The sequence below is a fragment of the Athene noctua genome, chromosome 1 (assembly GCF_965140245.1).
Source record: "Athene noctua chromosome 1, bAthNoc1.hap1.1, whole genome shotgun sequence".
In the NCBI taxonomy this organism is placed as follows: Eukaryota; Metazoa; Chordata; class Aves; order Strigiformes; family Strigidae; genus Athene; species Athene noctua.
The window spans coordinates 95,377,287-95,391,390 of NC_134037.1; the positions used below are offsets into that span (position 1 = coordinate 95,377,287).

Here is a 14,104-nt window from a genome sequence, read left to right on the forward strand (position 1 = left end):
GGGGACACCCCTCATGACCGGCTGCCAAGTGGATTTAAGTCCATTCACCCCAACTCTTTGGGCCTGGCCATCCAACCAGTTTTTCTCTCAGCAAAGCGTGTGCCCATCCAAGCCTCAAGCAGCCAGTTTTGCCAGGAGAATGTTGTGGGAAACGGTGTCAAAGGCCTTACTAAAGTCAAGGTAGACAACATCCACAGCCTTTCCCTCATCCATTAAGCAGGTCGCCCTGTCATAGAAGGAGATCAAGTTTGTCAGGCAGGACCTGCCTTTCATAAACCCATGCTGACTGGGCCTGATCATCTGGTTGTCCCGCATGTGTTGTGTGATGGTACTCAGGATGAGCTGCTCCATCAGCTTCCCAGGCACTGAAGTCAAGCTGACAGGCCTGTAATTTCCCGGATCATCCTTCCAAACCTTATTATAGATGGGTGTCACATTGGCCAATTTCCAGTCTGTCATGACCTCCCCAGTCAGCCAGAACTGCTGGGAAATGATGGAAAGCAGCTTGGCGAGCACCCAGCCAGCTCCTTCAGCACCCTTGGGTGTATCCCATCTGGTCCCATAGGCTTGTGTGTCTGTGTGATGCAGCAGGTCACTGACTGTCTCCTCCTGGAGTGCGGGTGGGGTCATCCTCTCAGTCTGTCTTCTGGTTGAGGAGGCTCGATTCCCACAATGCAACTACTCTTTCTATTAAAGACTGAGGCAAAGAAGGCATTAAGCACCTCAGCCTTTTCCTCATCATTTGTTACCATGTTTCCTCCTGCATCTAGCAGGGGATAGAGGCTCTCTGGTCTTTCTTTTGCTGCTCACATACTTATAGAAACATTTCTTGTTTTACTTGATTGCTGAAGCCAGATTAATTTCCAGCTGGGCTTTAGACATCCTGATTTCTGCCCCGCATAGCCTCACAGCCTCTTTGTAATCACTGTGAGTGGCTAGCCCCTTCTTCCAAAGGCTGTAAACTCTCCTTTTCTCTCTGAGTTGCAGCCAAAGCTCCCTGTTCAGCCAGGGTGGTCTTCTCTGTCACTGACTTCTCTTACAGCACCTGGGGACCACCTGCTCCTGAGCCATTAACACTTCCTTCTTAAAGAGCGCCCAGCCTTCCTGGACCCCTATACCCTTCAGGACAGTCTCCCAAGGGATCCTATCAAGCAGGTGCCTAAACAAGACAAAGTCAGCCCTTTGGAAGTCCAGGATGTCAGTTCTGCTTCCCCCTCTCCTGGCCTCTCTAAGAATAGAGAATTCTATTATTTCATGATTGCTGTGCCCTAGTCGGCCTCCAACTGCCACATCCTTCTCTGTACACAAAGAGGAGATCCTGCAGGGCACACTCTCTGGTCGGTTCACTCACCAGCTGTGTCAGGAAGTTATCTCCCACACATTCCAGGAGCCTCCAGGACCGGTCCCACTCTGCTGTGTTGTATTTTCAGCAGATGTCTGGGAAGTTAAAGTCTCCCACAAGAACGAGAGCAAGCCATCGTGAGATTTTTCTTAAATGCCTACAGAATATTTCATCCACCTCTGTCCTGTTTGTGTGGCCTATAGTAGACTCCTTCTGCAACATCTGCCCTGCTGGCCTTCCCTCTGATTCTAATGCAAAGACACTCCACCCTGTCTTCATTACACTTGTACTCAAAGCAATCATAACAGTCCCTAACATAGAACCATAGATTATCCTGAATTGGAATGGACCCACAAGAATTATTGAGTCCAACTCCTGAAGCATTAGCTATTAGTTAGGTTATGCATCTGAAGAACAAATTTGACATTCAGGTAAAACCTCTCAGTTAAAAGTATAGTCTTTCCTGAGGGAAGTTCTTGAGGGCAGCCTTCCTTTTCCTTGGGCAGTTCCCAAGCAAAGGAGGAAAAGTCCCAGCAAGGGTTTTCATAACATTTCCTTACACAGCTTGCTTTCACAGCAGATGGCTCCAAATTTACACAACTGCACCTGTCAGGCTTGGCCATGAGTGCTGACCGCTCAGCTTCTAGATTTGCAATGTCTTTTGGTGTACTCAGGGATACATTGTAAGCACAGTGAAGAAACAACATGAGATAATGAAAACAGAAGACATACTGACAGTGGTATCAGTGTGTGCATGTTGGAAACATAGCAAGTGGGGGAAGCAATAAATTTTTCTTTCAAAGAATTGTTGTGACTCCACACAAATTTAATCTGTTTGGGAGGAGGAAGGAATTGTGGTGCCAGAGGAAAAACAACATTTCAACAGATTTTTTAATCTGTGTGTTTAATGATTCTGTTCATATTGTAGCTTTACCAAATTCAGAAAGATGACCCTCCTCTTGCTCGAAACATGCCACCTGTTGCAGGAAAGATACTGTGGGCAAGACAACTATTCAGAAGGATAAATGAACCAATCAACTATTTTCATGTAAGTTGATGAGAAGAAAAATTAGGTGCTTTGTGTAACAATGAACCATCTTTCTTCAATAGAGTGACCATCATGTTTATGTCTACAATGATGTCACTTCTCATATGCTAGGCAACCTATTTATTTGTATGTGAATATGTAGTTAAAAAAAAAATATGCTCTGCAGTAACAACTGTTGTAGATCCAAGATGTAGTTTTAGAATATAATAGACTATTTCAGTTGGAAGGGACCTGTAATGACCATCTAGTCCAACTGCCTGACCAATTCAGTGTTGACTAAAAGTTAAAGAATGGTGTTAAGGGCATTGTCCAAATGCCTCTTAAACACTGACAGGCTTGGGGCATTGACCACCTTGGCGCTAGGAAGCCTGTTCCAGTGTTTGACTTGGTAAAGAAATGCTTCCTAATGTCCAGTCTAAACCTCCCCTGGTGCAGCTTTAAACCATTCCCACATGTCCTATCACTGGATACCAGGGAGAAGAGCTCAGCACCTTCCTCTCCACCTCCCCTCCTTAGGAAGCTGTAGAGAGCGATGAGGTCACCCCTCAGCCTCCTTTTCTCCAAACTAGACAAGTCCCAAGTTCTTAGCTGCCCCTCATAGGACATTCCTTCCAGCCCTTTCACCAGCTTTGTTGCCCTCCTCTGGACATTTTCAAGGACCTTCACATCCTTTTTAATTGTGGGTCCCAGATCTGCACACACTACTCAAGGTGAGGATGCACCAACACTGAGTACAGCAGGATAATCACCTCTTTTGGCCAGCTGGTTATACTGTTTTGATGCACCCCAGGATGTTGTTTGCCCTCTTGGCTGCCAGGGCACACTGCTGACTCGAACTGAGCCTGCTGCTGACCAGCTCCCCCAGATCCCTTTCTGCAGGGCTGCCCTCCAGCCGCTCCTCTCCCAATTTATACTTGTGCCCAGCAGCACTCCATCCTAGGTACAGAATCCAGCATTTTGACTTACTAAATTTCATCCCATTAATCATAGCCCAATGCTCCAATCTATCTGGATCACTCTGCAAGGCATCAAGAGAGTCAACAGCACCTGCCAGTTTGGTATCATCAGCAAACTTGCTAATGGTGCATTCAGCTCCTGCATCCAGATCATTGATGAATGTATTGAGCAGAACTGACCCTAGAATTGAACCCTGAGGGACACTGCTGGTGTCTGGTCACCAGCCAGATGTAGCCCCATTCCCTACAGCCCTTTGAACTCTGCCCTTCAGCCAGTTCTTTGCCCAGCACACTGTGAACATGCTTATCCCACAGCTGGAGAATCTGTCCAGAAGGATGCTGTGAGGGACAGCTTTTGATAAAATCCAGAAAAACTGTTTCTTTGACTTACCACTGAACTAGCACCCCAGGATGGAGATATGCACTGAATTGTTCCTATGTCTGTCTTCATATTGCCCAAAGAAATATAACACCATTCCAGCCAGTGGTGTTTTTAAATCTCTTCCTAATGGAGCAGACCAGGGCTTGTACTTAAGACACATGTCCTGTATTTTAACTGAGTACTCACCTCTGTGTTCCTCTAGCCCCACAGGGTTGTCTATAGAGAATCATGCCTCTTTACCAAGTGACTGCTAGGAGTAACTTAAGACATAGATGTGGACTGCCTGACATTCTGAAATTGTCTGGTGTATATATGTTTTGGTGTTACTGAAAAAGCAAGTTTATTTTAAGGACCCACATGATAGCTGCAGTACTGTTACTGAGAATCAGGTTGCCAGTTTCACTGCAGATGATCTCTGAACTAGTCTGGGAACAGGGAATTCCATTAATGAACTTCTCATTCTACATTTTCTGTACCACTTAACATACAGCTGAAGGTTGGTACCAGCCACATAAGCTTTAACATTTATGACCCTTAGGAATTTGTTGATATTGCATTTACTTCCTTCACTGGAACAGTCAGAAGCTTGCTATACTAGGATCTGCTATAGCAATAATATTTCTTGAAATGTTTGAATGATTCTCCTACAAAGTATCTAGGGTATCCTGCCAGGTTAACTTCTATGTGAGAGAGGTTTTCACTTTCCTATTTCCCTCAGATGGGAATAATGATCACCTAGATCTGCTCCAAAGAAACCAGACATAAATATGTAAAATAAATATATAAATTAAATTATATAAATATGTAATGATAAAATATACTATATACAATATATATGAAATAGATAATAATATAAAATAAATATGTAAAATAAAGGAAATTTTTAAAAATAAATTTTTAGTTACTTCAATTTTTAGCAGAACTGAGCATCTATTTCACTGTGAATTACAGTTGTTTATCACAGTATAATAAAGTAATTGCTCTTACATTTGTTAAATGTTTAGTATTTATTACAAGTTCTTACTGACTTTATCGACCTGTAAATTTGAATCATAAACACTTAATACAGTTTTTAAGAACTCTGTAAAGTACAATTTTTAATATTAACATATAATGTATAGTCAATAGTTAAATTGAGAAAACCCCAAATATTATGGTATTCTTTTGATATGGTTTTAATTTGAATGTACTGTGTTTTAATAGAAGAAGTCGAATATCTTGGCAAGTCCAGAAGGTAAAGCAGTTGTTCGATTATACAACAGAATTGCCTACGTGTTGGTGGAATTCGAGGTAGTCTATCATAATGCATGGATGATGGAAATTTCACAGTTACAGTATCGTAAGTAGTTAAACATGTAATTGGTTTTTTTTAGTTATTATTGAAGGCTAAGTAAACACAAATCAAATCAGAACATTTTTTAAAAATCTCATTTACCCTTAAAATGTACAAATTAATCATGAACTAATAAACAGGCCCAATAATACAAACCTCTGTGCCTTACTGACCCTGAAATTTAATTTTGATGCTGAGGATTGTGGATTTGGTACACTGATAGATGACAGAAAACAGTAGTGTAAGAAATTTAAGGCACACTATTGTTCATTTTTATATTCAAATTCTTTATATATACTGTTTAATAATTCTCCCTGTTTTCACTATAATAATTTATACAGTTGTATTATCCCCCTTCCTCTCAGGACAGGTGTTACTTTATGCCTAGAAAAAATGTTTGATAATCAAACATTTGATTATCATTTTAACATTAAATGAGATTTGGAGTTTAAAAAAAGTGAGTAGATTTTTCATGTAAATGGTAGACATTCTGTGGGATTCAAAACTAGGAGCAGATCTAAAATAATAAACTCTTTTCATCACACAGTAAACAGGTTTTTGTGCTGCTGTTTGGGCTTTTATTTTGTTTTGGAGTTTTGCAATACCTCTATGTAAACATTCATCGTCTGGGTTAACAAATTCCTTTAAGAGACTGAGCATCTCATAAAACTGCTTTGTTTCCATGTGTTTCATAACTTTCTAACTTGAGCTAAGAAAAATATGTGACAAATAATACTGCATCTGATGCTTGTTTAATTTATGAAGAGAAAGGTTATGTATGGCAGAAAGCAAATATGGTGAAAGTCAGTTGTATATTTTCTTTAACTGAAAACAATGTGAAGCTATTTCACAAGTAAACATACACATTTAATGATTATATAGTAATATTAGAAACCTGTGTTACATAATAATTTATATAACAATTGTTTGTCTTAGAAACTGATATTAAAATGTCTTTACAGCCTTACAAGCCACAATATTTGTGCGTCATCCTAAAACTGGGAAGCTCCTGGTTAATTTTGATCCTCAAATTCCAGAGATTGTCCAAGAGACCAAATGTATGATAAAGCTGGGTCTGGAAGTGCCAGAGCAAGCAAAAAAGATAGTAAAAATAGAAAATAGCCTGAAGTCAACCAAGCTGCGTTTAGAGGTAAACTTAAAAATTATCATGATTCCTGTTTAAAAAGAGTAAGAAAGAAAGTCTGATTAACTATGGTTAAACAAAGGTTAAAGCTAAGTGTGAGGTAGTTTAAGGTAAATTTGTGGAATGGACAGGTAAACATTGAGGATCTCATTTGAAAAACCTCTACTAACTGCTGTGTGGGCTAGTATATAATATAAGCATATATATTTCTTATACACTGTTAAATATATTCTGGTGATGAAATGATTAAAGCTATCCAAAAAAGTGTTAACTCTCTGAAAATCACTAAAACACAGCTTTACAGATTTTTTGAGAAGCAAATATTGTAATTCTTCTGGACTGGAAGATATGGTGAGCCACAAAAACATAATGAATTTTGCAGGTTACCTGCCAGAAAAGTCAGATTTCTGATACCTTTAGCAAATAGTATTTGCTATTGTAGTATTCCAAGAAGCTTGTATCTTGGGGATGAGGTGTGCCATACAAGATGTGTGTGTGTTTGTAAGGCGTAAGATGAGGATATTTTAAAACAGTTTACATGTGAATTTAATTATCTAAAGCATATGATACTCAGTTTTAAGAGGGTATTGCAAGCTGTGATCACTAAAGCTCAATCTGTCTTTAGCTCTAGAGAAAATCACACTTTGTCTAGCTTTGTGCATAAAGAATGTACAAAGGCTACTTTCAATCTTGCTTTTGTAGCATGATTCATTACATTCAGAAATGATCTATGTAGGTATTTAATGTCTGTGTAAAATTCTACACTTGTTTTCAAATGTAGTCTTGTACTGCTTTCCATGTTTTTTCTGATGATTTGATTATATAACAGGTTGTTTTCTTCAGTAAAGAAAGCACTTAAAATATGCTTCTTGATACTACCCTTTCTAATAATCGACAGGTTCTTCTCCAACGCTATGAGGATTTGTGTCAAGAAACACCAATGATTTTTTTAAATCTAATGGCACCAAAAATTAAAAAGGTTGGTATTGGTAAATGCACTTCAGTATACTTCAGAAGAAGATAGAATAACTTAATAATAGTTTATAATTTTAAAATATTTAGCTGGATCTGCATGTTGTGAACTTAATTTTACTAAAACCTCTAAGACTAAAAATGTGCTCTTTGCTTCCCTCATAAAGTGCTCAAATAATGTAGTATTTGAGCACTTTTTGTCAAATTATAGTATAATAATCTTAGTACCTATGAGACATAAACCCAGTAGAATATGGACTTTGTGGGTATATTTATCTACATATATCTCTGGCTTTGACATGAAAGTAAATTATCACTTACTGCAGTTTTAGACGTTTTAATGGGAAGTGATTTTCATTTATCTGAAATACTAAATGTCATGATCCTTGTCTTTGCTTGGAAAGAATTATTAGCCTTGTGAATTGAGTCAGTCTCTTCAGTGATGTAGAAAGATTATGTACTACACTAAAGGTACAGTTTTACTGGAGATGCAGAATGTCTATGCTACAAGCCATTTTGTTTTGCCAGATACTTGCAAGTGTATCTATGTGTTCTAAGTAACTCTTCCCTTTTTGGTTCTAAAAACATCAGAAGGTTGCAGATTTTGCATAAGTTTGTGTAACTACATAACTGGCACGTGCTGAAGTGTAATAAACAAAAAACTTGTCCTTGCTGTTAAAAGTTAAATAATAAAAGACAAAGAGATAAAGTGGTGGTAGTCTTCAGTTTAATGATACTACTGTAAAGATGATTATATCATAGAGGGAATTATAGACCTCTGTATTTTAGAGAAAACAATTGGCAAAAGAGAAGGATGAGTATTGTACAAACAACGGAAGATGAAAATGTTTTAGAAGAAGGGAGAGAAATCTTCGGTGTTTATGAAGAAGAGAGGAAAGCAGAATCTAAAGATGGAATGAGATAATCTATGGCTACATTGGTGCCATAATTTAACAGCAACTCATGTAGACCCTTAAACTGTTTCTAGATTGGCTGTGTTGGTTACTAGTAAAAGTACCATCCCAGCATTGTGGAGTTAAATGTATTCCCCCAAAAAATATATATTAAGGTGATAGTAATGGCTGTATTTCAAATAGCTGTGTGTCTATTTGAGCTAAATTCATTGTTTTAACTGTAATACAGACATAGCAAAAAGAAGCATTAGGATGAAGAGTGGGTGAAGTCCAGGCACTGACTTGGTAAATGTCAGGATGAAAGAGTATATATGATAGGTGGCTGCAGGAGGGCTGAGCACGCACACGACCAATGTGATCAAGCAATGCCCGTTTATTACAACTAAGAAAGCCCTTTTATAATGTTGTCCCGCACACGTGAGTAACATGCAGTACAAGTCCTCAAGACTGGACAGTTAACTTAGCCCGCGCTTTAAACCTTCTTATGATTGGATAAAAAGTGCCCCATCAGCCTTGCCAGGCTTCCTGCCTTGTGGAACTTCCTCTTCCATCCCAACCCCTTCTGGGGGTTGTTTGTCTCGTCGAGTTTCTCCCCCCTCATTCAGGGTCACATCCTTATCGCATTCTTGCTCGGCTGAGGCTCTTATCAGTCTTGTTCTCACGCAGGATTGCTCACATGTCCATTCTCTCGCAGAAAGCCCTCTAGAATCCCAACAGGTGGCTATTGAAAATTAAATATGAGGGGAATAAGTTCAGAGTTTCTCAGCAGCTAAGCAAAATTAAATTTCTGTCACTTCAAGGATGATGGGGATGGCAAAATTTAAAATTATGGTGGCTGTATACTGGGAAAAGTGTTGGGATGCCAGGCAGAAATTTCAGTGGAGGTCTGGGAAAGTATGGAAAGGTTGATTTTCATAGCTTGGCAGTAGTATAAGACTTCCTTTTCCTCAGAGTCCCATATCCTTTGAAAGTATAGATTTTTAAAAATAACATTGAGGCTATAACAGAATCTGAAAAGGATCAGTGTGATACAAAAAGGGACAAATGAAAAATGTCATTAGATATAGATACATGAGGCTGAAAGACAAGTAATTGTGCTGTTGAGAGTCATCAAGATGTATCTTAAAGGACAAATTGTAAGATTGATAGTGGACTTGATTTTAATTTTAGGAAGTAGTGGGAACCACTAAAAGTCACTATCCAGGAGAACAGGAAGAGGAAGATCTTTTCTGGACATGCACAGTTGACAGTTGAGGATGGAGGCTGTAGTATGCACTACAATCGTCTTCCCCAATATTGCATAAATTTCTTTGATGTTTTTTATGAAAACTTGTAACTTTCCTTAGACACATCTCTTTCATCCGTGTTTCTAATAATAATGCATTTGTTTTAAATAGTTTCTTCTTTTTTTTTCTTTTTTTTTTTCTTTTTTTTTAATCTATGAAATTATATTTTTATGATTAGATGGAAGCTGTGTTGAGGCAAGGACTTACCATATTGACCTGGTCATCTGTGACACTGGAAAGTTTCTTTCAAGAAGCTGATCAAGTTCTGTGTATATTTAAACAGTTTTTGAAACAGGTATACACTTGATCATTATATAAATGAAATGACAGTTTGGAGAAATTATTTTCCAGTACACTGCACTTCATATTGGAAACTAACCTGTATTTATTTTTCTACCATTTGAAATAAATACATAGAAATTTTATTTGCTTTTTAAAGGATGTTCTTCAAAAAAAGAATGATATATGCAATAATTCTCTCCCATTATTACCCTCAAATGTTTGATCTGTGCTTCTGTTCTTGCAGTAGAATATATTTCCACTTGTTGCCCTCAGATTCTGTGACTACCACTCTGATTCTCAGAGTCAACCTCTGCTTCTCTTTGAGTGCCTGTCCATGAGTGCAGTTGCACACAAGATACTTCCATGTAAACACTATCCAGTGAAGAACATTTTTGCATTAACTGTATTTGTCTCAGGCATGCTTTGAAACTGTCTCCTTTTTGTGCAGCCCATAAAATAATGAAGAGAAGCATTCTTTTCCCTCACAGGTCTCATGTTGACTGAATCTATGTTTTTTTTCCTCTCTTAGTGTTTGCCACATAATTTCTGAATTCTTTTGAATCCATTAACGTGCTTGAGGACCTGTATTTGTTCTTTTTCTTAAGACTTCACCTTGATTGTCAGATCATCCTTATAGCTTGACGGTTGAACTGTATGGCTGTGATCTCTCCTACCAGTATCAGAAATTGTCTCCTGCGGTAGGAGATTGTTAGTCAGTGATGGGTATTTCCACTTTTTTTTCTGTATGGCAGAAAAACATAATTATGATCAAGTGCTCTGTTTGCCACTGGAACCCAAAACTGGGGAAAAAAAAAAAAAAGGCTATGTAAGAAATCAGCAGTTCTCTAAGATAGCCATGTCTTTTATAGATACACACTATTTTCCTTAAATATGTAGGTTGTTTACATTTCTGACTTTCTTACCCCACCCATGTGAATACAAAAAGATGTCAGCTTGGTTAGACCCTTGATGGCTGTGAACAGGATATTGTAAACAGATAGGGGAAAAGTGATGTAAAACAGAAGCATGAGTAATATTGTGACAAACAAAATGGGATATCACAGATGCAGAATATTTCAGGTAACAAATTAAAAATTGGACAAAAGTCAGTTTTATTTGGTTTCTGCCATGACAAAGCTGCTTCACTATAGTTGACTGAATGCTGATAATGCTGTAATATAGAATCAAAAACCCAGTGAAGTAAAAAAAGAAGGACTTATTTTGTTGAGCAAAAAAAGAAGGACTGAAGACTAACCCATCAAGCAAGTTACAGCAGCCCCCCCTTGCCTTGCAACTAGACTCATGGCCAGTAAGATCATGAACAAGAATCTAATTATATTAACGTAGCTTAATTCTTTTGTTACTCTGTTTTATTTAAGCCAGCAGCTGTGTATCCTACATAACTGGAATGATCTGGGGTCTGACTTACTGCCTGCCTGCCTAAAAATGCAGTTAAAACAGCAGGGTTTCTTCAGGAGTCTAGCATGGATAACATCATGGAGCAAGAGTTCTCTCCTATTCCATCAATTCCTAAAATCTCAGGACAGAAGAAAAACAAGTTTAAAGAAGCCACTCTTAGTCTTGGGACCACTTTCTGATGAGGTTGTCAGGATGTAGGAGATAATTCTTTCCATTGTCACTCAGTCATCAAAACCAAGACTGATCAGCTCAAAGAGCTGTCAAGAGAAGTTAATTAAAAAATCAGATCATTGCTGTTAGGGTGCAGAAGTAGTCTTCGCCAGTACTGTCTGCGAATTAATTTCAGTTATACAGTAAATTCAAAAATATGGTGCTGATAACCAGAAATCTGTGAAGAAGTAGGTGGAAACACGACATTCCTCTAAGTATTCCACTTTCTCAAAGATTCATGTCTCAGTTTCCCAACATGGAACCAGCAGTTACTTAAGACTTGCAAGATTTTGTTTTTAAAATACTGCCTGAAATGACATTGTGCACACTACTGTCTTTTTAGAATTGTGTTATCACACTGCAGGACTCAAATACATACACTCTTAGCAATCAAGTTCTTGTTTTCTGTGGCAATAGTAACCTTATAGTTTTCAGACTTGCATCTGTTCTTTCATTGTTCATATTCCAGATTGTCTGCAGTGGAACATGTTAACAAAGGCTAAATTTTTTACAGGGTAGTTGTCTCCCTGAATTCCCTCTGTAGATAATAGTGAAAGACGATAATTCACAGTGAAAGACTATATTTAGCTATTGTAAATATCCTGTAAGTTACCATAACTCATGAGGCATAGCTCTGCTTCCTTTTTTTCTCTGCTTCTCTCATCCTGAGGTCTTTGTGTTGATGCTTTTACTCCAGGGCTTTTTTCTGTTATGATTCAGTCTCATAGAGGACTTTCTGCTATGTAAGGTTCTTGCATTTTCACTGGATAGAGAGATACAATTTTCACTTTTCTGAAAAACATTGTATACCTGTTAGAACTCTCTAAAATAGAATACATTATGCTTTAAAGATAGATGTATGGTATTGATACGATTTTCTCTTTTTAGATTAATGATTTAAGTGAAGTGCGGATTGATTTAATATTAAAAGAAATATCAAATACTCTTTTAATTATCTTACCAGTGGATGGTCCTATCAAAGTAGAGGATATGCTGACCTCCAATGAGGTATGTGACACTTTAGTGTTCAAACTTGAATTCTTGAGCATGTTAGAAACAATGCCTTAGTAAATGAATGTAAAACTAGAAGTATTTTCGCTGTAGAAATACAGAACTTTTTAAAAAAATTACAGTGTTTTGGTTAAAATATTTTATAGGAATATAAATTGGTTCTTAGGTATTTGAGATACGTAAACTGTAGTATTGCATCGATAATTTTTATTTAACTGCTTCACAATTAGATGAGATTTATTTTGTATGAAGATACACAGATACATGCAGCCTACTGCCCATTTTTTCGAAGGTTTTTTTTTAAAGAAGAAAAAAATACTTTCCAACAAGTATATTTGAGAATTTGAAAGTTTTCATTATTCCAAATGAGACTAAAAATGTATCTAGTCAGTAAATCAGTGCAATTAAATGAAATGGTTAAAGGCAGTTGAAAGAGTATTTGGATAAATCCACATTCAGACTGTGAGCTCCCTTCAATATTCATCATTTTCTTCTGAGCCTTTGGTTTCTCAGATTTCTTTTTAAAATGTTGCTGTTTCATTGAAATAGTCTGTGTGAAGAATGCAATATTCAGGGAAATGTTTTGGCTCTCCATGAAGAGGAACAGTAATAAGATAATCAGTGATGCTAAGATAATTCACTGATATTTTTATTTAACAGGCTTATACTAAAGAATGTGCTGAGTTACTGAACCACAAAAGCATGCACATTGAAGATGCTGTTCAAGAACTAATATCTGTATTTGAAAAGAATTATGAAATTGACTATTCTAAGAAAACTTCAGAAAAACACATATTACCAGGTAGATAATGTTGATTATTTTAAAAAAAAAAATTCTGTCCTCAGTTCTGTAGATTTAGCTAGTAAGTTCAAAATTGAATTGTTTTAGCTAATTTTCTTCAGACTTCTCCCTCCCACTACAGTTTCTTCTGTGTCACAGTTCTGCCTTCATTTACCACTGTTAAACCACTGGCCTGTGAAATAGAGAGGTAATTCAGTATTGGTGGAGTTTCTAGAATGAAACTCTGTCCTTCTGTTTGATTACCAAGGTATTTGCTCTAGAGAAAGTAAGTTATGGCTTTGTTTCTTGTAGTCACTCATTAAAACCTTTTTTTTTTCCTCTCTGTAAGTGAAATACAGTGTTCCTCTCTCCTCAGTTATGTTGGGTATTTGATACTGTCCCTCTCTTTGTGAATTTTCTGTCACAGTATAATTGTATCTCAAATACCAATGCTTTACTGCCTGGTCAGTTTAAATTAATAGAGTCAATTGACTATCAACAGCTAGTGTACAAGGCTCATGGTTGATCAATATGACTGGTTCCCACTGCTATGAAGTTTGTTACAAAGATTTGAGGACGTCCTGTACCATTATAGCAGAAATATTTTAAAGTTGGTGAAAAATACTCTATTTTCAAGACAAATATATTTTGAGGCTTAATCAGTAATGGAGCTCCTCTTCTTACACAGGATTTTTGCCTTCTGAGTTTAGTTTCCTCCCGGTATAAAGGCATAGTCAGGGTCATTACTCCAAGATAGTTCATTATGATGCAACCAGAAAAACCTGATAAAAAGATAGTTCTCTGTACTTTGTTAAATTTTTTATGTCAAGATTTTTATTTTTTTTTTTTTTTTTCCATTTCCAGCTGATATATCCATGTTTGCCTACCTATTTTTAAAAACGTATTTGTAGTGCATGTTTGTTAGGCTGAGGCTTATAGGCTGGGCTCTTAACTAGATTCCTGGAGTGAAAAAAAAAGTTGTGAAATAAAACCAAATAGCTGAACCAGGTACTACTAAAATAAA

The 14,104-nt window shown here is 37.3% G+C and overlaps 1 protein-coding gene across 1 annotated transcript in view; it reads left to right on the top strand.

Moving 5' to 3' along the window:
• DNAH8 (dynein axonemal heavy chain 8) overlaps positions 1 to 14,104 on the top strand; it is a 151,391-nt gene that overhangs the window by 21,222 nt on the left and 116,065 nt on the right. Inside the window, exons 15-21 of the mRNA XM_074925831.1 lie at positions 2,271 to 2,390; positions 4,932 to 5,067; positions 6,024 to 6,211; positions 7,104 to 7,184; positions 9,556 to 9,672; positions 12,177 to 12,296; positions 12,960 to 13,101. Coding sequence (XP_074781932.1) covers positions 2,271 to 2,390; positions 4,932 to 5,067; positions 6,024 to 6,211; positions 7,104 to 7,184; positions 9,556 to 9,672; positions 12,177 to 12,296; positions 12,960 to 13,101 — 904 coding nt within the window. The remainder of the gene's footprint in view (positions 1 to 2,270; positions 2,391 to 4,931; positions 5,068 to 6,023; positions 6,212 to 7,103; positions 7,185 to 9,555; positions 9,673 to 12,176; positions 12,297 to 12,959; positions 13,102 to 14,104) is intronic.